The 27,999-nt window shown below is 42.2% G+C and overlaps 1 protein-coding gene across 1 annotated transcript; it reads right to left on the reverse strand.

Annotated features, from left to right (window-relative positions):
* Positions 1-46: 46 nt before the first annotated feature.
* On the reverse strand, positions 47-27,781 carry camsap2b (calmodulin regulated spectrin-associated protein family, member 2b). The gene is made up of 21 exons (XM_026313858.1): positions 27,070-27,781; positions 22,940-23,199; positions 16,620-16,799; positions 15,701-15,775; positions 12,393-12,534; positions 11,214-11,353; positions 9,700-9,790; positions 9,443-9,544; positions 8,460-8,529; positions 8,066-8,347; positions 7,046-7,775; positions 6,780-6,926; positions 6,460-6,691; positions 5,817-6,000; positions 5,031-5,730; positions 4,278-4,414; positions 3,883-4,097; positions 3,688-3,787; positions 2,212-2,327; positions 2,004-2,122; positions 47-1,909 (listed from the first exon to the last, which is right to left on the reverse strand). Exons 1-21 carry the CDS (start codon positions 27,206-27,208, stop codon positions 1,610-1,612), a joined length of 4,461 nt encoding a protein of 1,486 aa, XP_026169643.1. The 5' UTR covers positions 27,209-27,781; the 3' UTR covers positions 47-1,609.
* Between the last annotated feature and the right edge of the window lie 218 nt (positions 27,782-27,999).

Here is a 27,999-nt window from a genome sequence, read left to right on the forward strand (position 1 = left end):
TGGCATTTTAATAAAGCTCAAAGTAATAGAAAAGCAAAAATCCATGAGCAGTTCAGCAAATTTATTTAACTGAAAAGGAAATTAATTCAGATTTGGAAAAAAATACTATGATTTTCTTTAATGTATTTCTTATGACAATAAAGCCTCATTAAGACTTTACACACCTTGCCAACTCAGCTACACTTTGCTTTCAACACACTTCTTTCTACAACTGCGCTGCATCATCAGTACTCCCACAGGTAAATGTCATTACAAAATATACTTCTTTATGCCAAAATATATCTATACAGTGTCAACACATACTGAAGGAACACATAATAAAAATGTAACTGTAATGTAAAAGTAAAGTAATGACGGTCTTAACAACAGCGGACAGGGTCTGTGCTATCATAGGTGAATTCATTTATGTACAGTTTTGGGAAATCAAAATTAATATTTAAGACAAGATCCACATCAAAGTGACATTTGAGCGTCTGTTAGTTCCAACTGCAACATAGTCAATGGTGATAAATTGCTCTTTATTTTAGTCTAAATCACAGACTGATGACACAGTGTGGGTTTTCTGTTTATACTAATACTGATGACAGTCTTACCAGTGACACTGTTGCGTGATCACACTGTTTGTTTTTGCACGAGAAAAGGCCCCAAACAACAACATACTGGTACACATACATGATAAATTATAAAAGCTACTCATACTACAAGCCGACTTTTTCATCTTGAATGCCACTGCCATTATATACAAACTAGTTTAACTTATATAGGTATAATACATTATGTTTCTCTGAGTAAATTGCCTATTTTAAAATATCTTCAAATCATTATCAAAATGAAATAAATTAAGAGTCTGTTGCAGGTGATTTTCAGAATTGTTTGATGGTACTCCATTTGTTCCACAAGCTCGTCATTTCACACTTTTAGAAAGTAATTGCAGATACCAACTGAGGTATTTTCCTCTCTTCTTGGCTCTTCGCTTGACACGCACATACACAAATTTGAACTGTTCATAGGTTTTTCTGTCATATGTTAAAAAAAAAACAGGCCTGTATAACAGCAAAACGTTAATCAAAAATGCTGCCTCTACCTGATCACAGATCAGATAGGCCAATGTTTAAATGGCCGTGGATGGCCATGTAATCTAATCCCAGTCCTGTGTGTACACACAACCTGACCTCAATCGCAAAAGACTTTTTCAACAGGTGCTGACGAGATGATAGCAACACTCACAGCACACAAAACAAGCATAAGGCCACACATGATCAGCTAAGAGAAACCAAACTGCCTCTGTCAGAGGTGTGACATTCAGTGCTTCAGTGGTTGAACTATGTAAGGCATTGGTCCGCCTATTATTTTCTTCTCTTTTTTTTTTTTTTGGCACACGAACATTAATTCACATGTTGACAAATACACACTTGCACCCCATTTAAGTAGTTCAGAGTGTAACAGTCAGCTCTTAGAACAACGGCTGTAGGCCCACCTATGTTCTACATTCCAGTTGTGATTTATAACAGTGGCACCATGTGTCCCTTTAATAAAAAAACAGAAAACCAATAAATACTTCTGTATTCATTCCAGAGAAGCTTTCAAAATGTTGCCCAAACATCTGGCACTATTTAGGCTGCAGTTTTTTGGGCGTCCCCTGCTTCTTGGTCTGCCACAGATGGCTGGCGATGGTGATGGCATCCACGCTGGCGGACATGGTTTTGGCAGGGATCTGGCTGAACTGCTTCCTGTCTGAGTTGTACTTGTATAGGCCCTTGATCATCTTGGTCGTGATGCTCCTTGGCCCAATGCCGGCCAGCTTGGTGATGTCCTCGGTCTCGGGGCAGTAGGAGTACACAGACCTGAACTGGCATCCAGCATCACGGAACAACACCAGGAAGTTATTGGCTTCAGATTTCTCCATTTCCTGCAGCCGAGCGTGGAGAAAAATCATTTGTATGCACATAATGTTTTCATAATGCAAAAATAAATGTACATATGCACATAAATCCTAAACATACATCAAGTATCTTGTTTTTCTGCCCTTCGTTGACCTTGCCGGCCAAGCAGCAGTGAGCCAGAGCATTCTGGATGATGTGCTTGTTGGACTTTGCACTGGGCTCCTTGTATAGTTTAGGGCCTGGGGAAGAGAAGAAAGCACAGGTGTGAGTTTGCAACAGAGAAACGTCATGTTCTGCACAGTACCTATGTAAAGTAACAGTCTAATACCTGTGTACTCTGTGTTGGAGGGAGTGGAGGAGGTGGTAGAATCATTTTCCCAATCCTTCTCTCCGTTACGACTGCCAGCCGAAGGACAAGAAGAAAACCCTTCTGCGGAGTCTGGCCTGGAGACGATCACATATAACAAATGACACATAACAAACATAGCAACAAACACATAAAGACAGAATGGGTATGGAATGAAAGCATACACTGACAGGTTGCACGTATAGACATGCACACAAACAGATATAGAACACACAGAGAGATGGGGTAAAACAAGATCAGATGCTGTGACACAATTCTCTGACCCCTGCCTGTTCTCTTACATTACATCAAACTCTACAGACTCTGCCAAAGCTGTGCACTTAGGGATAGAAAGGCATGTTCAGCCAAGCAAAGCAAAGTCTTTATGGCTACTGCAAGGGATGAGCCCAAGTACGTTAGGATTAAACAGCAAGCACAGTGGTAAAGCGCAGAGCAGCCAGCATAGAGAAGACAGCAAACAACACCTTGAGCGCAATATTGCAAAGGACAAAAAGAATAAAGAGCAGAACTGAGGAGGAAACAGCTCAGCTACACATTTAAAATGTACTTTAATGCAGATTATGTGAAATTATTTTAGGGTTAACACATCTGTGTACTTTTAGAATCAGAATCAGTTTTATTGCCAGGTACAGCAAAGGACACTTTACAGTACTAGAAATTTGTCTGTGTTGAAGGAATGTCTATGTCTGAATGTCTGTCATTGAATAAAATGCAGGCTGACTTTAAGTTACATGGAACTACATATCTACATGGAGTTATATCTACAGCAGTTCAACAAACATCATCTACTGTCTTTTTGGACCATTACCAACCTTCCCTTTCTTTCTTTGGGAGAGCTTAGAAAGAACGGGATATGGGAAGAAGCTACTTTATTGCCTCTGAGGGATGCATGCAAAATAAAGGAAAAAGGAGAGAGGAATAAAAGAGAATCGAGATGTAGACTGTAAACCTTTACAAGTTACTTCATAGGACTTAATAAACAACAATGAAAATTAACAGTGACCTCAAATACTTAAAGATTTTATAAACATACATATGATCGCAAGGAACAGCCGACTTAATGATGATGCCAGAAGTTTATTAATTTAGATTCTCATGTAGATCCAACTGGAGAACATGATGGTTAAAAGGAATGGAGAAGGCCTTAAGAGTTAAAAGTACGGCAGGAAATGCACACAATCTCGGAAATAAGAACATTTATTCATCTTTGTTGTATTCACAGATGAAATCATCCAGTGTTGGTACATTATTGTTTTATGATGTCAGTATTTTTTTGTATTGTATTTTTTACCTAATCAAGAGGTTTAATTTGTTTTTTGAAGTAAACAGACTGCAATTAGAAAATGTTGCCATGTTTTCCTACATCCATGATATATAAATTAAGATAAAGGTCAAATCTGTCTATACTTCAGTCTGCAGGCAGAGTGAGAGTCCTACCTGTTGTTCTTCCTGTTGTCTGGCTGGTCTCTGTCATTGTCAGCAAGATTGAGTGAAGCTAAAGAAACACTGGACACTGAGAAGCCTCGGGGACGCACCCCTGTAACATAACAACAACATGAAGGTCAAGCATGGCTCTGTGGCTGTTGTGCAGCGATGGTGTGTGTTTGTTCGTGTGTGTTGTGTGCAGCTCACCTGTTGCTCTCACAGGAGGAGTAGATGGCTCCATAATATCTCTGTGGATGGACTTGGGACGTGGCTTCTTCTTGAGACTTCCAGATCGAGGCTTGATGAAGTCATCCATGTCCTCCATCAGTTTGAGCTGCTTCTTTCTCAGATATTCATTCTTGATATAGTCCCTCCTCGCTTTTTCTTCATCCTTCTTCTGCTGCTCCTCCTCTGCTTTCAACCTGATGGACGAGACAAAGATTAGAAAATACTACTTTAACCAAACACTGGAAGAAAAATTATTTCACTACATTGTTTTTATGACTACACACTGGAATACCAAAAGCCAAAATTCACCAAAAATGCATGTTTTTTTATAGCATTTAGTGTAAATTGAAGTGAAGTAATGAAGTGAGACAGACCGTGCAGCTTCCTTCTTATGTTCCTGGTCAAGTTCCTGCTGTTGCTTCCTCTCCTGAGCCTCCTTCTCCCTCCTCAGCCTCTTCTCCAGCAGTGCTGCTTTCTTTGCTGCCATATCCTCCTCTCCTTTCACATCATCCTGGTGATAGATGAAACATATGAACACAGTCTATAAAGGTTAAATAAGACTGTGATATAATATTTGGCATCTCTCCTCTCAGTAGAAAAATGAGGAATGAAAGGATGCTGTATCTAGATGGTGATGGGGAAAGTGGAATTTAATTGGTATTATTTACCTTCTGTCAACAAAGCTCTGGCATTATAATCAAACCATGAGTTTGTGCTCTGGCTCATTTTTTTGGCCCAGATTCACTAATGTGTGTCCCCTGATCTGCTCACGGCTCAACAAACACAACACTGCAAATGTTGGGCCAGGTTCACACAATATGGGGTTCTTCCTGTTGCAGCTAACTATGTTTTTTGTCTTGTGGCCAAAAGTGAAATGTGAATGATCTAAACCAGAGTGTGTGTTATAAAATCTATGGAAGTCACAGTTTCTCTTTCCACAAAAAAGTTCCTACAAACAACATGCAAGTTATACAATGTGGCAACATGAGGCAGCTCAAATCTATTTTTATATTAGGACTAAAGCTCATTTCTAGCTCTGTGTCCAGTCCAGCCCTACTCACAGTTTACCCATGACACAAAAATTAGTTTTTATTTGAGTAGAAATATCTTATAACTCTGTAGCTCACCTTGAAGAAGAATCCACAGCACATCTTTTGCTCATCTCCGTAACTGTCTCCAGTTTCTCCCTCTCCTGTTCTTTCCTGACTGTGGCCACTTGGTGGCTTCAGCCCAGACAAAGGCACCTCCACCAGGTCTCTTCTGTCCTGGGGATCTCCTTTGATCCTGTTGCCTGCAGCCCCTTGGATCTCAGACACTGGCTGACACAACACTTCTGATGTCCCTGATTGTTTGACGTCACTCTCCTTGTGTCGCTCCTGATTTTCCTTCACTTTGGCTGCTTCTTCAGTAGGTGCCTGAGATGTGCCAGCACTTTTTCTAGATACTGTCTCTTCTTTGTCTTTAGCAGTTTTTTTGTTGTCCCTGACCTCCTGGCTCTTGCTTTCCATTGTCCCCTCGCTGTGGCCCAAGTAGGCAAAAGAGCTGAGCTGGGTTTGGCTGGGGGTGAAACGCCTCAGTCTCGGTAGGCTGTCCACTGAGGTTGGTGTGTTGAGCATTCGGCTGAAGGGGGTGACCTTTAGATCATTTGGTCGTGGAGTCCGAGGTGTCCTAGCATGGAAGGAGGCTGGTCGCCGCTTGATGCCAGCGGGGGAATGATTGGGAGCTCGGGGAGAGCCAGAAGAAGACAGGATGGGAGACAAGGACCCAACTGAGCCTCGACCGGATCCCCGACCTGTTACACTGCTGCTGCGTAACTCGCGGAGCTGCCTGTGTGGAGAAGACACATGGAAGTGTTCACAAAATGATGAGATTTTTTTTCCAATATCATATTAACAGCTGACATTTAGTGATACCTGTGTGGAGATGGAGCAGGAGGTGGAATGACCCAGGCCTGTTGCTGTTGCTCTCTCATGGCCATGATCTTCTCCTGCTGCTGGGCCAAACGCTGCATCTCTGTCTGCAGGAAGCCCAGCGATGTGTTCAGCCTTTCAATGGAGCGAGTGTATTCTGCCAGGTCGATTTCTCCAGGAGGCACAGCTGAATTATCACACACAAAAAATAAAAGGGTCAATCAATAACCACTGTAATCAGAATCCCTCACAGTGCCTAAAAGCATCATGGACACTATTATATTTTTCTTATTTTGTGGCTTAGTGTTGAAACTATTAATTGATTGGTTGATTTCTCCACAGGTTTCCAACCTGTGGAGAAATCAGGCTACAAGGGAATTATATCATTTTTCAAAAAAAGCTAAAACATAATCGGCTGTGTAGTTGACGAGTTTGTTAGTTAGCGAGGCAGGAATGCCACACATTCCTTATTCCAGGTTCTGAAATCTGAGGGTTTGTATCATTCTAAGATGAATATCTTCACATCTTGGACTGCTGGAACAAGCAATTTCAGAACTTTGATCAGCGACTTTCACTGTTTTATATTAACATTTTACAGTATAATCTCAAAGATCAAACTGTCTCTCTTGGTGTTGGGGTTACCCACCTCCGCCATCCTCACAGGGGGATCTGGGTGCTGCTCCATCTGGCTTGCATCTCTCAGCCCGCTCCACGCTGCTCTGGTTAGTTTCCTTCGAGGGTGTGGGTGGCTCTGGGGAAGGAGTTTCTGCTCCCCCCGAGCTAGGGCTAAGAGGGGAAGTGACTCCTTTTCTTCTCACTACGTTCAAAAAGGCTGTCCTGCCCATCCTCTGGCGATGGCGAGTGAAAGCTGCTTCCACCTAGAAAATGTGACAAGAGCAACATGGTGTGAACATTTCTATCTTAAGCTATACCATTGGCTATCTTTCTTTAGCTGTGTTTGTTTACCTTCTTCTTCTGGGCTTCAATGGCTCTGCGTTTTTCTTCCAGCTTCATCTTCAGCTGAATCATCTCTGAAGCTATGAGATGGGATGGGTCTCTGGGGGAAGGTGTTGTTGGAGTGGGAGATGTGATCGGCAAAGGGGGTGTAGAGATCTAGAAAGAAAAAACAAGGATTGTTAACATTAATTATACACCAATCTATGTCCATTAAAACTATTTTTCTGCATCTGCAAAAAAAAAAAAAAAAGTGTGAAAGAATGAATGACACACACCTGAGAAGAAATGGTTTTCTTCTGATGCGTATATGGTATGGTAAGCTCTGAACTCTCTGGTGTGGTTCCTCCACTACTTCTTCCCTCTAACTTCCTGAACTTCTGCTCTGCAAAGCTTGTCATCCGCACCATGCCTCCTCCAGAGCCACCAGAGGACGACACAGGGCTGACGGTGTGAGATCTGGGGAGTGTGGGCGCTGAACTGGGGCAAGAACTGCTCCTGTCGCTTCCATCTCCCCTCTCACCTTCAGGGTTAGTGTCACCGGCCCCTTTGTGTCCTCCCTCCCTGCCCTTTTCTCTCTCTGGCCGGTCAGGCAGAGGGCACGATCTGGTCATGGCCTCACAGTCTGGGTCCATATCTGAATAGTCTCTTATAGACGAGGAGTCCTCATCCAAGCTCTGGATGTCCTCCGTCCTCACATGGATACCCGTGTCAACTTCATCAGTGGACACAGAATTGGGGTCATGGTCATTCAGCTGAGCCTTACCTGGTCCAGGATCGTCTCCTTGACCTTGGGCCCCTGGATGATCTGATGGCTCTGCACCATGGAGGAAGAAGCCATTGTCTCCATCACAGATGCCCAGGCTAGCGTGGGGCCTTTCTGTGTCGTGGATGATCTTCAGGGCCTCCTCAATGCTCGGAGGGGTTGATGGGCTGATTTGGCCACTGTGGTTGCCATGGTGATTGTTCGCACGATGGTTGCTGTCTGGGAGGACACCATTGGAGTACCTAAACACAGATCCAGGTTGATTAAAGCAGTCAGCTGTGGGTGATTGTTGTTATTTCTCTTACGTATCCAAAACTAGTTAAACTGCTGAATACCTTTCTTATCTTTTTGAGTCTTTGAACATATTTTTAACTGTCAGACGAACGTTGCTGCACTTGATTCATTAAAGTGCAGTCCCTTTCTAAAGCTGGGAACTACTGTGATATAACATAAGAAGATAAATGCTGATTTCACTTAAACACATAATGACTGTGTTTGACAACTTAGAGGATAATGTAGGATCACTCCGTACCTGCTTTGGTTTTTGACTGAGAATGTGTTGTTCCGCCCCAGGGGTTTGTGTGAAGTGAAGTCCTCCTCCTCCTCTGGTATGTGTCTGCTTTGGCCGTTTACACTAACAGGCATGAGGGAGAGGTGACGCTTCATGCTTCCTCGAGATGCATAGTGAACTTTGAACCCAAGACCATCACTGCTGGCAGAGCGAGTCATACCGCGGAGGGAGGGAACTTCACCAGGTGGCACAGTCGGGTCTCCGTCCAGAGGAATTTCAAAGGAAATCCCCCGAGAGGAGGAGCTGACAGAGGAAGGACACTTGATGTTAGTTTAACAAGGAAACAGCAAGGATAAAGATAAAAGACATGCAGGTCAATGAGGTAATGTAGGGATGATGGATTTTTTGAACTCACCGTTTTTCTTTTGGCCATGTCCCAACACAGCCGTCAACATAGGACATGGAGGTAGATCTCTTCATTACATCTGTTGCAGATAAACAGGAGTTTGTTTAAGTATATTACTGGATGCACTGAATCAATAGTAGCAAAGTACATGAAGAGCAAGACTTGCATGTAAACATCCATCCATACCCGCTTATTACTATTTAGGGTCACGGGGATCTGCTGGAGCCTATCCCAGCTCTCTATTTTGGGTGAAAGGCAGGGGTCCACCCTGGACAGGTCACCAGTCCATCACAGGGACACATAGAGACAAACAACCTCACACACTCACACTCACTCCTATGGGCAATTTAGAGTCACCAATCAACCTGACATACATGTTTTTGGACTGTGGGAGGAAACCAGAGTACCTGGAGAAAACCCACACAAGCACAGGGAGAACATACAAACTGCACACAGGAAGGTCCCTGATGGGTTTCAAACCAGGAACCTTCTTGTTGTGTGTGAGGCAACAGTGCTAACTGCTAATCCACTGAGTTGCCCTTGCATGTAAACATACAGTTCTAATTATAATGTGGATTTTCCAAACTATCTCACCTCTTCTTCTGGAATTCCAGGTGAAATTTTTCACAAACAAATTATACTGTATACTTTATAAAGGCAAAATATTTAAGTAGGGTTCAAATGCTAAAGAACTGTATCACTGCAGTGCTGTAAATCAGCCAATAGAGGGCCTCTGATTTCCAAACAAAACATCCACACATTTCTCCACTGCTCTGCAACCATGTTAGCAGTGCTGAAATAAGCATGTATGAGCAAACTCAAGAAAACAGACTAAAAACTGTTGAAAGAAGGCTCCTGCTTAATTTACAAGTGAGGAACATAACCCAGTACAAACATTGTAATATTTCTATCCACATCCCCAAGCATTGTAAATGTCCATACTATATTTTTGCTTTAGAAAAATGCCACAGTTACAGGCTAATAGATTTTACCTTCAGCAGGGCTTTTGTCTGGGCTGACTGGTCTGTCTGCATAGCTCTGTTTGACAGGACTGGACACAGGAGCCATATTTCTACAGGTTACAGGCTCACAAGCTGCAGAATAAAACATAAAATACATCATACATGTAATATTAATATGTAACTTGTTAAGTATTAGAGGTAGCACCATGCTGACATGTTTGTCCAATTATCATCATAATGATTGTGAATAAATAGAATGCAGATGTTGTACTAAGATGGTACTGTACCGTTTGGGTTGAAGACTCTGGGTTGTACAAATGAAGGTTTAACTACTTCAAACCACCAGAAAAGCTCCGCCATAAACACCAGGTAGTTACTCTGCAAGACCACACACACACAAACACACACATAACCTTTTTTGTTAATGTTGCAGTCATACATAAAGTTATTTATTAATGTCATAACCAGATTTGTCTCTTGGGAGTTTTAGCTCCTTCTCCCTTAGCGTCTCTGTGAAGATACACTCGCAATACAACAGGTGAGGTCATGGCCTCCCATCTGTTGCTAGGTAACATTCTTATGCGTATGTGTGTGTGTGTGTGTGTACTTGAATAGCTGTACATGTATCATTGTCTGTATTGTTTAATATAAGGCCTGTGAGACTCTTGCAAACTGGTGCCAAAAACACCATCTGGAGTTTAGTTTAAATATGTCACATACACAGATAGATGAAAAAAGCAGCGAGCGAGTGACCCACATTCATGATAAATGCATTTGTGCTATAAAGAGAGCAGCTCTGGAGGCCTGTACAGATGATTTTATCGGTAGGAAACACATACTGACTTCTAGGAGGGATAACAACAGAAAACCATCAGAAAATGGGATTTCTGTTGTTATAAACTGCTCCTGCACTTTTCCTGTAGATCCTTATTTTTGAGGCGGAAAAAGGCCACAGGACAAACAAGACTTACTTTTCATGCAGTGTATTTAATGAATGGACACACATACACATACACCCACTGGTTAGCATTCAGTAGGCAGTATGTCTGGGGTGAATGGGCGGTGTGCCAGAGCCTTTAGCTGCTCTCCATGACCATTTTTCACCCTCCCTTCCCTACTGCAGTACTATATAGTCAATACACACAGTATAAACAATGTTGAGAATGAGAAATGAATAGAGAAAGAGAGAAATACAGAGCAGTGAGTGCACAAGTAAAACTGTCTGCTGTTTTGTTTTGAAGAATGAAAAGTCCCAGTCTACTCGGACCGTGACTTGAATCCAAATGTTTCTACCCACGTTCTGTGCATATTATTTACCCACACCAGCTCTGCTGCTTCTAATGTCAGGATGGCACAGGGTTTCTCTTGAGTCGTACAGTAATTCTTCTATTAATCAAAAACAAATGTGTGCTTGTGTGTGTCAAATGGGAACACTGTATCTCTGCCCGAGGACTTAGTGAATCAGGAGTTGTGCTGTTTCTAAAAAATTCACAGATTTTGCTGTCTGATAAAAACAATGGAAGGAGAGCGGAGGGAAACAAGAGAGACAGACAGAGATGGGTCTGGACTGTGACTGTCCTTTGATTAGAATATGACTTTTGTCCCTAATACATGTGCACATGTACTTTACACACAAAACCAAACCCTGTGAGAGTCTGCTACACACATATGTATTGTTACAGTTTTCCTTGCATGACTCATTTTTGCCTGTTTGTAATATTCCCCAAAACTCATTTCTTTTCACTCTTTTCTCATCTGGACATTATAAAACAGCACTCCACATACATTCACGCCTCTCTACCTTTATGGATGCATGTGCATAGAGCATGTCCTCCAGGCTGAAGTGGCAGCAGTGGTTGAGGTTGTTCCTGCAGAACTCCTGCACCAGCTGGAGGTTGTACAGACTGTCAGCCAGAGACATGGTGTCCTTGAGGCAGATGTCTGTTCAGCCAAGGGAGGGGTCACACACAAACACATACACAAGGGAGTGGTGATAGCAAAGGGCAGACAGGAAGGTGAAGAAAAGATAAGGCATAGTTTATGTTTAAAAAAAATAAATAGATGAGAACAAAATGACTGCACTCCCCCCACTACATGAGCAGTAACCGACTTAAATCATTGAACAATTCATTGGACAAGTTTTCAAACTGTCGTCAGCTCCCTTGTAAATGACTCATCAGGATTTCTATCCCCTGACGTTAGCCTAAGGATGGCTCATACATGTGTAGGATGTCTGACTAGAGGGAACTGATCGGGAACAGGCAACCAAACATTATTGCAGATTTCCCTGGAATGATGTCATTTTGTACTTTACTGTACTTCTTTATTAAATCAAGCTGACAGCAAGTAAATCTAACCTCGTCCACATCTGGTTCACATGTGTATTAGCTCCCTGTGAACTACATTCAATCCCAAGAGTCTCAGAGCACAGACACAAGAGCTGTTTATCTTTGAAATAGCAGCCAGCCATTCCCAGTTCTCCGTCACATACTGCCTCATGACCAATCACAACCCAACCCAGGGCATTTTTAGAAACGAGGGAGCAGGCGAGCTGAGAGGAAACAAGACTTTGTCTCTCTTTGTCTTGCTTGCCTTCCTCAGTTCTGTCCTAAATCCTGGTGTCTTTCTTAGGTGGTCACTGTTTACAGTCCTCCAGTCAGACCTTAAATACTAAATAAATAAAGTCAAAATAGGTTCCATAATCTGCTGATTTTGGTATTTAGGTGATGCCTGTAAAACTATTTAGACTACCAAGAATGTAGCCAAATGCTTATTAGGTAGTTGAAAATAAACACACACTTTGTTCCAATTATTCAGTCTTTTGTTCTGTCCAGCTGAGACACAAAATCAGTCTGCCATTCTTTCCTATTACAAGTGTAACTGATTGAACTGACTTTGGTTTTGTGTGTTTACTTTTTGGAAGAGTTACAATAGAAGCGAGAGCCGGTAGTGAGTGGGTGTGGTTACAAATTAACCCCACCTTCCAGTCTGACGGCCTGTGGGCAGTAAAAGTGCAACAGGGCAGTAAGGGCGCAGCCATCTGTGTTGTCCTTCAGCAGGTTCTCCACCAGGGGGAGCGATGGAGTGCTCCTCTGCTGGGCATGCTCCCTTCTGTAGCGAGCCTACAACCATGGCAACGGTAAAGAGACATCACATATATTTGTCACTAGGGCGGATACGTCGTTGGTATAAACATCTGCAGGCACACTTTCATATGCATGCAACACACACACACACACACACACACACACACACACACACATTTCAGATATTTAAAGTGTTAATTTGAGGAATTGTAAGCACAGGATGGATTAAGGATCAGCTCAAATAATGCAACTGAATGCTTGTGAGGAGTGGTAAGTTCTCTAGTAGGGGAGTGAGGAACAAAATGCATGCTAGCAAATGAATGTTCGCAGCATTATACATCTTCTGTACAGTTCAGTATCACTGAGACAACCTAAACTGTGTAGATGTAGCAGAGAATCCATGTGATTTAGAGTTTAACAATAACATTTGTGGCAGTTTTCTTCCTGACTACAGGTTCTGTACATGTCTCATCAAACAGACAGACAACAGTGCTACATATGTTTTCAGGGTATAAGTACTCCCCATAAACATACAGGAAAGGTGACGCATCTGTATTTTACAACACAAAATTGCTAACAACGCTGAGGTTGTGTCAGTAGTTTCTAATATGTTCTTCAGTGGAAAGTTTCACTGATCATGTGAACTGGACTGGACTCACGATTACAGTTAAGAGTTTCCTACTCTGAAGGACCTGATGCAAGATCAAATTGGTCTCCTTTTCCCTGAATCTAATTCCCAGGTGTGTGTGTGTGGGGGGGGTCTTGACCAGTGAATGATGGGACTCTGGGCCACATGCAATGACAAACTTGAGAACTTGGGGGGGGGGTGTTTAATAGAGAGGAGGTAGATCGTGATGACTGCTGAAGTGGAGTTTCAGAATAGATGGACTTACAGGTACTAATCTCCAGTACCATTTGCTAGTAGACTTGAGGGTGGATGATGATTGGACAACAACAGGAGAGAGTGGGAGAGAGATTAGGCTGAGAGCAAGGGAAATAAGCTTTTCTTTTTCTCACAGCTGGGACAAACCTCTCAAGACTAGAAAGAACAGATGTTATACTTTTAAAGAGGCTGCACAATCTTCTAAATTTGTCAGTTCATTATGTTGTCCTTCCCAGGACCATGCTGCTACTACTGCTAAAAGTACAGTAATGACGCAAAATTCAGATTTTACCTCTGGGTGTTGGGATATTCATGAAAGATTATTTCACATTCACTAACACTTCCTTGTGAGTTGTTCAAATAAGTGAGCCGTTCACACACATTCATGTCTGTTTCACACCCAGGTTTTTTATATTCAGTTCAAAACAGCAGTTTTTCAGACATGTTTCAACCTAATAAACAATGATGGAATTAATCAAAGCTACAATAAACTGTAATAATTTCTGAAGCTCCTAATGCTTGGATAACAATCACTACCATATGTGTAAGTACCTGTTTAGCCCAGACTTCAACACAGTGTCGACACAAACAAGCCAAACACTTAGTCATAAGACCACCGTTAAAAGATTTTTCACACAATCCAAGAATAGATGAGACTTGTGCTCAACCATTAATGTGGTTGTGTGGTTACACAGGCATATGTGTGTGTGTGTGTATGTGTGAAATTATCTCCTCTGAGTATGTCCTACACAGTGAAGAGACTTCTGTTCAAGATAATAATGCAGATTAAATGTGGAGTAGGAAAGCAGCTGACCGACACTGAGCGCACAGTGTACTCCTCCTTTTTGAAAAGTCTACGTTCTTCCCTTGTTGTAACTTGTTGCCTCTGACAAATTCTGACTGTGTACATGTGAGTCAGTGTGGGATAGGTCACAAACCCCATCTGTATTATTAGCTTACAGAATGATCGCCAATAGGCAGTAATCTCTCTCACCATGCTCACAAACAAACAATGAGCAGAAGAAAATTTGCCCAGAAACTCCCACAGGAAATAAAAGCTCTTTTTCCAAACTGATTCAGCCAATCATGACTTCCTGCAGTTCTTTGAAGAGCAGGTTTAGGGAACATGGTGACACTGTTTTGGCAGTTTACAACATGCTGTATGCAAACAGTTTAATATATGACTGTGTGTGTTTTCGGCCTTTACATAGCGTTGTTGTACAATACTTTGGTCCAGACTGAAATATCTCCACAAGAATCAGATGAATTGCCTTAAAATTCTTTTCCTCCAGGATCATATTTGTGGTTTTGAGTGAAACGTCCATCCAAATACTGGATGGACTGTCAATACATTTGGCATACCCATCCATGTTTCCCCTTGGGATGAATTATAATAATTTTATTAAGTAGGTCTTTTAAACTGTGCTTTTCCTCATGAAGCAATCTTAAAAATCTTCCCATCAGCCTCAGCTGCACTTTGTGTTAAAAGCTTAAATGCTAAAACATTGAACTGGCAGTTGACCTCATTGAGTTGGTATTGAATTGAAGGAAGTTTACCTACTTGTTCCCAACTGCCAAAGCTCGCTTTTTATTTTTGCACATATTCTCAGTGAGATATTTCTTTTTCAATTTTTTAACCTTTACCCTCTTGTCTCCAGGGGTGCGCCCTGATAAGGTGCTGTGCTGTAGCTTCGTGGTGTAAACGAGTGGAAGAGGTCCAGAGCTGCTGTGTGTTTGCTCCAGTAGACTGACTCGTTGTGTCACACAGCCCTTACATAACTACCAGGCCTGCGAGATGACAACACTGTGTCTGTCTCTGTAACTGCCTCTCTTATACTATAGCAGACAAAGTTCCTGACAGTCCTGCTGTTTGTCTCCCACCCCGGTGTCATTTCTCCCTTGACTCACTCTCTGATTATTGCTCCTTGCATTTCTCCTCTTTTTCTCCTTTTTCTGCCCCTCTGTGTGCCACCCTTTCTCCCCTCCTCCGCCATGCACATTTTTTAGTCTCTTCTAACAACAGTGTCGTGACTCTTGCCAACATTTCTCTGCAGCTGGTCTGAGACTGAGCTCATCTGTTCCCCTGATGTACTGTGCACTGTGCTTTGTGTGTGTACATATCATATGTGTCTGCATGTGCTCTGCGTGGAAGGCATGTATTCATGCTTCTGGGTAAAATAAAGGAATATTTAAAAATATGAGAAGCAGGCAGCGAGACTGAGAAAGCAGATCAGATAAAGACATGAAATACATCTTGTTCATTTCTATTTAGAGATTTAAAGATTGAGAGTTTGTGCTAATGTTTGTTTGTGTTCTTACTTTGTGCGCCTCCTGAGAGGAAGCCTCCTTCAGCTTCTGCTCCTCGACAAGGATGTCCCTAAGGTGTTCATTCACCTGGAGGGAGAGCGAGATCAAGGTCGCATTTCACTCAAGTATCTGGTCGACACTGAGAAACTGAATAGTGAGTTTGTGTTGGGTGGATATAAATCCTACACATGAGTGCGAGAGGCTCTAGAAATCAAAGAGAAGCTTTTGACCTCCACCTCCATCTATTGACTATTAATATTACTGTAACCTAATATCCAGCACTTTAGCTGACCTCTGACCTATTCACAATGCAGAGGCAACTCCAGAGAATAGGACTTTTTTAATGCCTCGAAGCTACATGCACAATGTGATTTTATGCTTGTATCCGTCAATGAATCATGCATGAGTACCTTAATGCCTTTGCACTGTAAAATGCAGCAGAGGGAAACATTGGTTTGTATATCAGTAATAACATAAGTTTTTTGTGTGCTAGTGCTTGTTTTATTATTTAAAAGTAGGACAGCTGTGTCAAAATTCCCCTACAGTCCCCAGCAAGGTCAGTAAAAGCCACTTAAAATGACTAAATAATCGGTAAGGCCATGAAATAAAGTAAAGATTAGAAAGACTTAGCTACTGCCCTTTTAAAGCTTACTGTGAACTCAGTACGCTTACAATCCTGCTTTGCAGACCTTAAAGTTCAATCAGTCATCACTTGGAAATCTTTCTGTCATGATTACATGTCTTTGATTAGTTCTTTAAAGAGCAGTGTAAGAACAATATCCAGAATAAAACAAAGAACTCAGGGTCAAATAAAAAAAAAAACACCACTGTAAAAGGCTTTAGGTTGTATGCAGTGGTTGCCCTCTGTAAGGAGAAAGCTCATGTCCTTGTGGTTTTGTGTACACACAGATGTGCTTTTATGTGTGTGTACCTTGTTCATCCAGGTGGTGATTGCATCCTCTGTGTCATAAGGCAGCTCCTGGATGTGTCCGTCACCGTGTGAGGGTTCAGTGGAGAAGTATCTGTTGATGCAAGACATCACCCTCTCCACACTCACCATCTCCACTGTGTACGCCATCATCAGGGTATCGATAAGCGCCAGGTGGGAGCTCTGTAGAGACACACAGGAGCAACTGACAATTAAAGGTCTAACTTTATATTTCCCCATTAGTGCAAAGTTATTTAAAACTGCTGGAAAAGATGTTTTCATTCAACCAAAAATCAACAGAAAATACGTGTAGCTTTAACCCATTGATTTTAACATAATTTAACTTTTTATATATTGTGATATAAGGATTTTATTCATATTCTCCACTTCTATAAAAAATATACAGCCTGGAATAATCTTTTGACCGCTCTTTTTTTTTTTTTTTTGCAATGTGAATTTAGTTTATGGAAACACATGTTCCTCTGTGGTGGTTTTTTATTTTTCGCTCCAGTTCCTGCATCGCACTGGCTTTGCTTCTTCGCTGTTTGTTAACGTCAGCCAGAGCTCAATATAGGCACTGTGCACAGTGTTTGCTATGTAAGCAAAGATCCTGCATGTGTCCCACAAACTGCTGTCACCTCAATGTGTAGTATGTAGCAGTTCTAGGTTATCTACCTACAGAACATCTATCATGCTCCTTCAGTAAGTTTTACATAGGGAGGGTTGTGGAGACTTGGGAAGTTTATGTTTAGAGAGTTTCTGATCACACTTTCTCTCATCTCTCTTGTCTCATAACAGCATGAGACTGTCCAATGTTTTATAGCGCGCACGTTATCTCATTTGGAATAATTCGCTTCATGTGAGCGGTTTCACCAGCCATCAACGCCTACACAAAGCCCGACATTCTCCTGGCCTTTCTAATACCATTCCAGGCCGGTCAGACCAACAGACCTCCCCTTCCCCTTTCCTGTTACACCTCAGGGCTCTTACTAAAAAACATTTGCACTCAGTGTGTGTGCGCATGTGTTTACGTCTGCTTCATGGTTAAGGTGATTAAAGCCAGCAGACACAAACCAGCAGTGAGACCTCATCCCACCACAGCCCGTACTGTTGAGCACAGGACTCTTTTCATGACAACAGAGCCTCATGTAACAGTCAGCGTGACCGAGTGTTTCCACAAGAAACCAACAGCCTATCCAGTGCTATGACTCTGAGCTGCACTGGTGCTCAACGTCAGCGCCAGACGCTCCTCTGCCAGTTTAAACAGACGGCGTGTACAGAAGACACATAACTGTTAGAAACAAACTCCTCATGGAAACTCAAATGTCACAGCTGCTACTGTTGCTTAAATCAGATTAAATGCAAAAAAAAACATTAAAGTAGCAACTTATTTCACAGAAATGAAACATTGAACTGCCTGGGTTGAACTGAACTGTATTTAAATTAATTATTAATTATTTATATTGTTCCATTATTGTATTTTTACTCTGCTGCTGTAACACTTGAATTTCCTTGAAAGAAATCAACGGAAAGTGTTATCTGATCTAATGTAGCCCATAAAATGTGAATAATGACAAATCTCAGTGATGCCTTCAAGTGCAAAGTATTAATGATGTTGGTTAATTCTCTGATGACTCAGTACAGTAAACTTATCAACTAATAGACAAATAAATAAATACTAATAAAATGATCTGTACTTATATGCATGCTGTGTGACATACAGTGTGTACGACTTTAGCCTTTGGGTATATGGATAAACAGGATTGTTTAAACTGGCATTAGCCTGATATTGAACTTTCTATGAAACAACCTCCAGACACTGTTTTGAATTCCTGCATCTTCAGGATATTGCCAGATATTTGACATTGCGTGCAGCCTCCTCTAGAGGTGCAGTCATCAGTCTGGACAACAGCTGGACCGACTGACAGACAGAGAAAGAGACAGACAGGAAGGGAGAGAGAGGGACCAAGAGCTCAGACTGAAGCTGGAGATGCAGAAACCATGATTTTCATTAAAACCCACTGAGCTTTTCCTTTTCCTGATTGAAGCTTTTCTGAACTACTCTGCATAAAACCTCTAAATCTTTAATGTTGCTAAGAAGCTTGTGGACGTGGACGTGTGTGTGTGTGTGTGTGTGTGTGTGTGTGTGTGTGTGTGTGTGTGTGTGTGTGTGTGTGTGTGTGTGTGTGAGGCTCTGGGCAGAGAAACCTTATGAATTTAAATGATAGTGACAAATCACTGTGTTAATGTATTTTTCATTGGAGAGTTTTGTAAAATGAATATCTACATTAAATCATGTAAAAAACAATTTAAAAACATATATAATAATCTTGTTTGCCTGTACAGTGGAATCTAAAGATTTCCCCATCACTTTTTAAAACTGTGTGTTTCATAGGGGGAGAACTGTGATGCGTTGGGACCAATCTGCTCATAAAGGATCGTTATTCACTACAACACAGAAGATTAAAAGCTGATCATTCTTTACTTTGACTCTAGGGCCACAGTTCTCAACCTTTTCTCCCTCCTCCCATCTCAGCTGTCAGTGGTGAGCTGCTCACAGACACACTCCCACGGTGCTCTACTCCAATCTTGGTCAATTGTTGTGAATGAGCTGAGAACAAATGCTAACTTTTTGGACTTTCTGTTAATTAACTATGTATATAAAAACATTTTTTTTTTCGACTTTGACGCTGAGACTGCACAGCTCCTCCTCTACACCTATCTCTAAAGCACGGTGTGTGTGTGGCTAATGTTTGTTGTTGAAATTAAACCATCAGACCGGACTCTGCATCATTAGGTACCCATTGCTGAGCTAAACTAGCTTTGTAATTAAAACACACAAATGAGTGGCATAAATCTTTTCATTTACCTCTCTGTGTATTTCCCCAAAAAGTCAAAGTATACTTTTTATAACACTGGAAGGAAAAAAAAAACTGAAACAATAAGTTCAACTGAGTTCATGTCTCTAATGTGCCATTTTATTCAGAGCTTGTGTACATATGGGTGTGGGTTCAAGAGGTACAGAGAACACCACAGACAGTGGAGCCGCTGCTTATATATCTACAGACTGATTCCTGTCTTATCCACAGGGGAAAAAGCACTACTGTTGACACTACAACATGGATTTAAAAGCCATGTGCTGTCTATTATCCCTTCACAAAGACCTTTGGTGTGTGTGTGTGTGTTTTAAAAAGCAAGTCTAACCCACTCATGGTGACAGACACACCTTATAAGGCTGTGGAAATGGCAGACACTGCTCATAAAGAGCTGTAAAGAACTGTGGTACACTCATGCATTCTGTGCAACAAGAGCATCAGTATGCATATCCAGTATTGTTGTGTGCATGTGCATGTGTGTGTGTGTGTGCATGTGTGTGTGTTTGCCCTTGATCAAAGGGTTCTATAGGAAAGCACAATGCAGCTGAACAAACAGATAATCAAAGTCACGTCTTTCTCCACAAACATCACAAGTGTCCCTTCACCGCAGTCAGAACTGACCTACATCTGAGCAATACAAGTGTTTTTACCACACAAACGTACACCTGCCATTAACATGTTGGTGTGCACTAACTGGTAGGGTGTAACTGTCCAACTTTCTTTTAGGTAAAAGTACACGTCCATCTGCAGACAAATTCAGTTACTACCCAGGCTGTTTCTTCTCCATCGTATTCTCGTCTTAGTGTTTTTACACACAAGGAGCAGTGGAGAGAGGTAAGTTGAAGATAAACAGTATAGCAGAACTAAAAAAGGACACACAGGTCGTGTGCTCTCTGCTGGAGGTCTGACATTTCTCTGGAGGTGTATGTTCCTGTTGGGAGTGTAGTGTGAGGTGGAGTGGGGGGCTCTCAATTGTGTGCCAAACGTGCTTTGACTCACAGTGAGACCCCACCCTCCACAGCACTGCAGTAGCTCACATCATATCTTCCTACGTCCCTCTACTCCTATCCTTCAAACCTCCCTGATCTCCATGTGGTCTGCTCTTTTACTCCCCCATCGTTGCCATGTTTCCTCCCAATCTCCCCTCCTTCCACACTGACATATACAAGTGGCCTTTTGCACGTGTCCTCTGGCATGTTTTCCTTCCTGCCTTTGCATCAGCTCTTCGCCCTCTCCTCTTTTCCATTTGTCCTCTTGTACACCTCCCTTCTCTTGCTCTACTTTGCTGATTTCTCCTGGATTGCAACCAAATGGCAGTCCCTAAACTCCATCTCCCTCCTTTTTCCCTTTCTGTATGCATCCGCCCTCTAACAGACTGCCACGCTCCTCCTCCCCTTCCCCCTCCTCATCCTTCCCCCTGACATGAGTTATTCCTCTATTGCACAGTATTTGGAAACCATGAGGTCATCATTTTCTCTGCAGATATACCAAAACCCCAAATGAAAAGCTTCGACTTTAGCATGACTAAAATTAACCTACTGAGTCGACAAATGCACACACAGACGGCTGTGACGGCTGTGGATGACGGCTCCTCTACTTTGCAATGCCATTTTAATGAACGCAGAAAGACGAAGGATAAAAGTAAGAACGGACAGATTGACAAACAGCCTGACTGTGTTACAAAACTGAAGGTCGATGTGTTCGAGAGTCAGTGGGGTACAGGCTCCATTTCAATACTTAACACTAAATCATCTCGTATACACACTCACTGCACAAGTACTTTTACAGTGTGTGAAAGGACATAGGATCATTAAGCCTTGCACCAAATCACTGCCCATCACTTCCACCTTCTAGACATCATTAGTCGAGGACTGATGTAGCACATCAACCATGAACATAAAAATGCCCTTGAATAGTGACTTTGAATTTTCCTAAGGAGCCGTAAAAACCGAGAGCTCTCGCAAAGGGCAAATAAAATGCATCTACATCTTGAGAGAAGACGTGTGGGCACCTGTGGGCTTGATGAAATATGTCTTAGCTTCAATTAAATATTCAGAAGATAACAATTTCCCAGTCTCATTTAATCTACAATGACAAACGAGTTTGGATGAGACAGGGGTGGAGGAGAGAAAGGCTAATAAAGACCATGGCTGGAAGAGAGAAAAAGAAAGAGAAGAAAACAAGGTAGAAAAGGGAAAGAGACAGAAACAATGAGATAGAAGGAGAGATAGAGTGAAGGCAGGAGAAGTAGGAAGGGAGGGGGAGGGAAGGGTGCACTGCAATGCAGACACCTTTTGGCGTCAGCAGAAGTGCCTGCTCTCCAGCCATGTGTGCGCTTAGCAGCATGCCTGCCACAGACTCAGCCTTCTTTCACAACTAAAACACCATAAATAAACACTTTTAGGTTCCTCTAACATCCACTAAATGGTGGCGGGGTGCTCTAGTGTTGAAACAATAAGCAAATGAATCAATTAGTCAATCAACAGGAAATCACTGACAGTTTAAGTTGTTTCTCAAATACCCCAAATTAGCTTATTCCAGCCTCTCAAATGTGAGGATTTGCTGCTTGTCTTTAATGTGAGATGAACATCTTTGGGTTTTGGACTGATTAACCAACAGATTAATCAATGATGATAATAACCATAAGTTCCAGCTCTGGAGGCAGTATGACGACATGCTATGAGAACTAAGGCATGTTTGCCCTGTGCCATCTAATGACACAGAGACCGAACAGTGAGTAATGGGTTACTATAGGAAACCCATCATTAGCGGTTGTTTTTCTCTCAACAGGAGGATGGTCTAACAGTAGGACACATGGTATATATACACACACACACACACACACACACACACACACACACACACAGTCATGTAAACACACTTATTTCCAATGAGTGGAAGACACAGCACATTGAGTACAGTAACATCCACTATTATATTAGTGCTGAAAAGATTAATTGTCTGAGAGAAAAATGTTTGGCAAGAATTTAGATAATCAATCTCAATCATTTATAAAGCAAAGAAGTTGCTGGTTTCAGCTTCTTAACGCTGGCATTTGCTACTTTTCTGTTTAACATCACTGTCAGTTTTATGTGTTTGGGTTTTGGAGTAAAATCAAACAGTGAGCTATAATCTTTGCTCTGGAAAACTGGGCTCTGCATTTTTTTCTCTAGTTGTTAAAACTTTATAGAGAATTAACAAAATAATTCTAAAGTTATGGCCCCGTTTTATATGCTTATATCATTCAAATGAACAGACTGAGCTCTGTTACAAGCCATCCCATTTCACACATCATATCGCCATGGTTACTACAGTGTGAATATGTAAATGCAAATGTTTCATTTGAAGGCTCAGACACCTGCAAAAACATAAGTTAGGCTGAACTCTTAGATGTACAGTCACTGAATACAATATGTCGTGTGCAGTGTGAGGTCCATCTCTACTCACCATGTGTATAGGTGTGCTGGTCAGGTCTCTCTCTGTGACCAGTCGGTCCTGGTCAGTGACGTACAAGCCTTTCTGGGCCAGAGCCTGGATGACGGCATTGTGTCCCAGTAAAGGTTTGACAGCATCGCTGCGGAGGATCAGGCTCCCCGCCCGGCAGTACAGCTCTGCGGACTGAAGCAGGCAGGCCACCGGTGGCTTCAGGTGCTCCTGGTTGTACTGGTCCTTATAGAAAGGCTCTACTAGCTCCTCTGGTACTGCATCTGAACAGAGAGAAAAACAGAGAAGGACAGAACTGGTTAGCACTAATTTTGTCCAGTATATATATATCTTTTTGTGTTTAGGAAGACCTCCTGCTCTCCAGCTGCATTGCTACTCAGACACCATCATCAACAGAGAAGCAATTTCCTTCTATATTTTACTGCCTTTGTTGTTGTTGCCATGGCTTCCTTGTATTGTAGCCCTCATGGCCACAACCAGCTCAAAATGCATATACAATCCCATAGAGCATGAGAACATGGTACACACCACAAAACCCCCTGAACATGATCACTGAAAAGACAATATTAAAAGAAATAAGCTTTCTACTAGTGGGAACTTTCACTATTACAATAGGAACCAGAGCAATTTCACTTGTATGTTTGATGATGCTTCTTTTAGTGTAGAGACACTTGTGAGAGGCATCATGTGAGCAAAGTGCCAGTATTTGTTTAATGCTCTGTAGCGTGCACATGTGTCAGGTATGCTGCAGCCTAAGTGTGTTGGTGGAAGTGTACGTTACAAAGCATGGAGAACCTTCTAATCATGTTACCGCATTCAGCAAATCTGATCTGAAGAAAATAGCTGGACAGAAAAACACCCACAGCTACTCTCTCTCACTCTTCTTTATATCTTGATCATACCATCTTTTTAACCACATGTCGTGACTCTAAAAACAATATTAGTCATCAATCTGTAACTGAATGACATACATACTGTGTGCACCTCTGCCCTGTAGAGGTATCACTTTAGTCAGACAAGATCCTTGTATAGGAATGTGTGTGTGTGTGTGTGTGTGTGTGTGAACACTGTGTGCTCCTGTATGAGTGTGTATTCCTGGATTGTGGGGTCATTTCCTCTCTGCTTGTCTCTGAATCCCACTGAGGCAAACAAAGGAAACTAAACTACTCTATCTTAAAGTTACTGTTTTCTGTTATTTAAATGTCTAAAATATTTAGCAGAAGCTGAACAGCTCTGAGAAACAGCTTAATAAACTCAATGTTTTTATTAAAAGAGGAGAAAAACACTCATTAAGCTGGTGAACACACCTCTGCAGTCTTCCAGTAAGTGCAGCCCCCCTCGTGCCCCAGTGCTGGCTGATTAAAAGAGCAATTTAAAGCAACAGGCAGATGTTGACCCACTTCAGCATTTCCTTTATAACAAGCCTCCTGTGTCCAGTCAAGCTTTAAAATCGATCCGACTCTTGTCAGAATGTCTATGATGCTGATTAATGGAGCTGTAATGGGTTCAGCCATTGAGAATACAAATCTGATATAGTGATGTTGAGCTAATTTTAGTACAGGTTTTAAAATGGTCAGTTCTTGTTTATATTCTGACACTTAAAGGCATATACAAAAGACATATTTATAATAAAAACACTAAGTAGAACAAAAGAGTAGGGTACAATAGCACACTTTTCTAGAGTTCATTCAAATCTGCCTGGTCACGTTAACAACCCTCTCCTTTGTGTCGGCCATCAAAGCGGAAACAGCCAGGAAGTAGCTGCCACAGGAAGGCAAGACTCGGACAGAGAAGAACGCTTCCCTGGAGACCCCCGGGATCACAGCTCAGCGTGCACAACATCACGGTCAGCAGTATTTACCTCCTTTGTTAAAAAACTAATTCAGCTGACAATCCCAACAGTTTTTTCTTTTACTTTGGCAGCGGTTAGATTATTAATTCAGTACCTTTGTCTTAGATGTTGTTAGTATGTGGTGTTGACTCACAATTCATTTGCAACAAACTGTAAATACTTACATATCAGCACCTTTTGAGCTGATATGGCAAACTCAGCAAAGACCGACCAACCTACACATCCAGCAGACACAAAGCAACATTAGCTGGAGTGGACAACCTGGACCAAAACTGTAAAGCTGTGGGTCAGGAAACCTAAACAATGAGCTCAAAGCTGCTCTAATGTTCTGTAGAGCTGAGGGGAACCGCAGAGTCCAGTGATTGGTTTCTGTGGTTTGTCAATACAAGCAACTCCTTTGGCATACAAGCCTGTCATGTGGTCTACTGTTAATATTAAATTATATCTGATTTAACATTAGAACGATACTGATGAAAATGTCATTTGAGGGCGTCTGCTGTATGAGCTGAATGAAAAGTCAGTGGTGACCTGTGGTGATGCTGGTTGCATCAGTGATGTCACCTGATGTGATTCAGCCAAGACATCATTGTCAAGCTTTGGATTTATAACCACGAATTGTTGGTGAGTGCGACCACCAGCCTCAGTAGGTTCTAGGTTCTGTATAAATAAAACATGCTTGCTTTTTGTTGTGAAAACATATCCACATTCAAATCCACCCATCTCTTCCAGCTGGTGAAAAAACAGCATGTGAGCATCCCCACAGTGAAACCATCACTCATCAATCCAAACTAGGCCAGACAAGACTCTGAGGACTGGTTATGAACTGGACCACGGCTCTCAGCAGTGCTGGCAGCTGAAACTGTGTCACCGGAGGTACCAGAAAAACCCAAAGCAGCAGCTTGAATCTCTCTCATGTTGCTGTTTTGGATCTTGTATGCGTCTCCACCATTTCATGCTCTGTGAGAGTGAGAAAAGCATCACGTGCAGCTCTATTTTGGCAGACGCAGCTGGACCAGTGGGTGTGATTCAGAGTTCTCTTTTTCGATCCCACACTTTCTAGGTTTGTCTGTCTGTTATGGCAGGCACAAGAGACTCTGAGCGCTGTACATGGAGGAGCAGCTGTTTAAAACATTCATTAGGAGCTGGACTAAACCTCTGCGCTCAGATCAGGCTGGAATTACTCCAGACCACGATGAGGACGGGCCAGGGATACACATGAATGTTTCTGAGTAAAGAAACATTACTGACACACAAATCCATGTGAAAACGTCACAAAGAAAAGCTTAACAGTTGACAGTGTGTAACTTTATCATAGCTGAAATGATCAGTCAACAATTAAACAGTTAATCAGCAACTCCTCTGATAATTGATCAACAGCCCTCTGCTGAGCTTAGTTTCTGGTTTTTATGATCACAAAGAATATTTTTTTTGTTTTGGTCTGTTGACCAAACAAAACAAGATGGTGGGTGTCATTCTTTATAGTTTGACGACCAAAAATAAACAGCTCAATTCATTTTACAAGCAAATATATACGCAATATACCACATTTTCCAGCTTCTCAGTTGTAAGTATTTTCTGTGTTTCCTTCTCCAGCGTGATTGTAACTGGATGTTTTCAGGTTTTTGGACTTTTTGACTGGCAGGATGTAAAAACAAACAGAAGACTCGGGCCACTTGCAAGCAGCCACAGCACAAGAGAAGATGTTCACCTGGTGTATAGACTGACAAATATGTTGTGTTTGTAAACTTTACAGTACATTTTCTGACATTTGTGACGACTCTAGGTAGCTACAGTCCTTAACCTCAGCCAACGGTGAAGATCTGTGGTCAACACTGTTACATAATAGGTCTGGACCTACTTCTGCAGTGGGGAATAATTAGCAACAGGTTATATGGAGAAAACCTGTGACATGTAGAGGGGTAGTGGATTTGACCAGGTAGGGATTGTTTCAATAAAAAGCAGCAGTGTTAACAAAAAAAAAAAAGGGGCATGTGGGCCTAAAACACCACTTACCACAGGCTCTCACTGCTGTACTTTATGTGACCAATTAGGAGAATAAATATTTATACTGGTGATGAGAAGGGAGGAACTCTTAGGTTAGTAAGTAGTTGGATTTATTTGATGACAGTGTGTGATTACAGGCCGTTGTTTACTAAATAGTCCCAGTTGTAAAGTGGTCGGTGAAACACATCATCAGGCCCCATTGTCACGTGTTAGATGCTTATCTCCAGCAGGTTTTCCACTAATCTAACCCAGAAATGGACCTGGAAGCACCACCTACCCGAGCCGAAAGCCTTGGCCACCAGCCACGTCAGGCTGCAGGAGATCTTGGCCCTGGTGAAGTCGTAGTGGTCGAAGCTCTTGATGGCAGGGACGATGAAGGTCCGTCTCATACCTCTGTCGTCTGCCGCATCTCCCATCTTCTCTCCGTTGGGATCCCGCTACGCTGCAGCTGGAGGATCAGTCAGCCAGAGGAATTCCTCCTGACTGCGGATGACATCCCGACCAGAGGAATTCAATGCAGCAAAATTTCCCCTTCTCTGGAAAAATAGGGGGGAAAAAAAACTTTGAGCGCGGCCTGATGTTGGAGAGGACGACGAGTTACAGAAGACGCTCCTCGGTTACATGAGCACCATCCTCGGTTTTATGTCCCTTATGCTTCAGTGATATCCCGAAACCCTCGGCGCAGTTCAGAAGGAGGGTTTCTGAAGGTTTCCTCCACTCCCTGACATTATCATCCCCGACATGACGGAGGAAGGAGGCTACAGTCCAGCACCGGAGAACAGCTTCACACATAACCCAACGAGGTGGACAGTGTCCATCCTATTCCTCCTTTTCTTTCCGCAAGTATTTTGTCCCCCCGGTGCGGCCGCGGCGTCTCTGCGGTTTTCCTGCCGCACTGGTCGGAGCTGCGCACGGCGCATGCGCACTCTACCCGCCCAGTCTGTTAAATCCTGCCAGGAGCGAGCACAGTGTGTAATAATACAATACCAAGACTTCAGCTAAAGTTGACGGAAAGCTCTTTAAATAATTCACAACATATTGATTCAGAAAGAGCTTCTATAACTGATGTTAGGTGTTACTGATGTTTAGGTGTCCAAACTGTAAAAACATAACACCTTTACACCAAAATCTATGAAAAGATATGAGATAATGCTACACAAACACGTTGCATCCACCATAATAAAACAAAAATACTTTTTACCTTAAT

The sequence above is a fragment of the Mastacembelus armatus genome, chromosome 17, assembly GCF_900324485.2.
Source record: "Mastacembelus armatus chromosome 17, fMasArm1.2, whole genome shotgun sequence".
Classification (NCBI taxonomy): domain Eukaryota; kingdom Metazoa; phylum Chordata; class Actinopteri; order Synbranchiformes; family Mastacembelidae; genus Mastacembelus; species Mastacembelus armatus.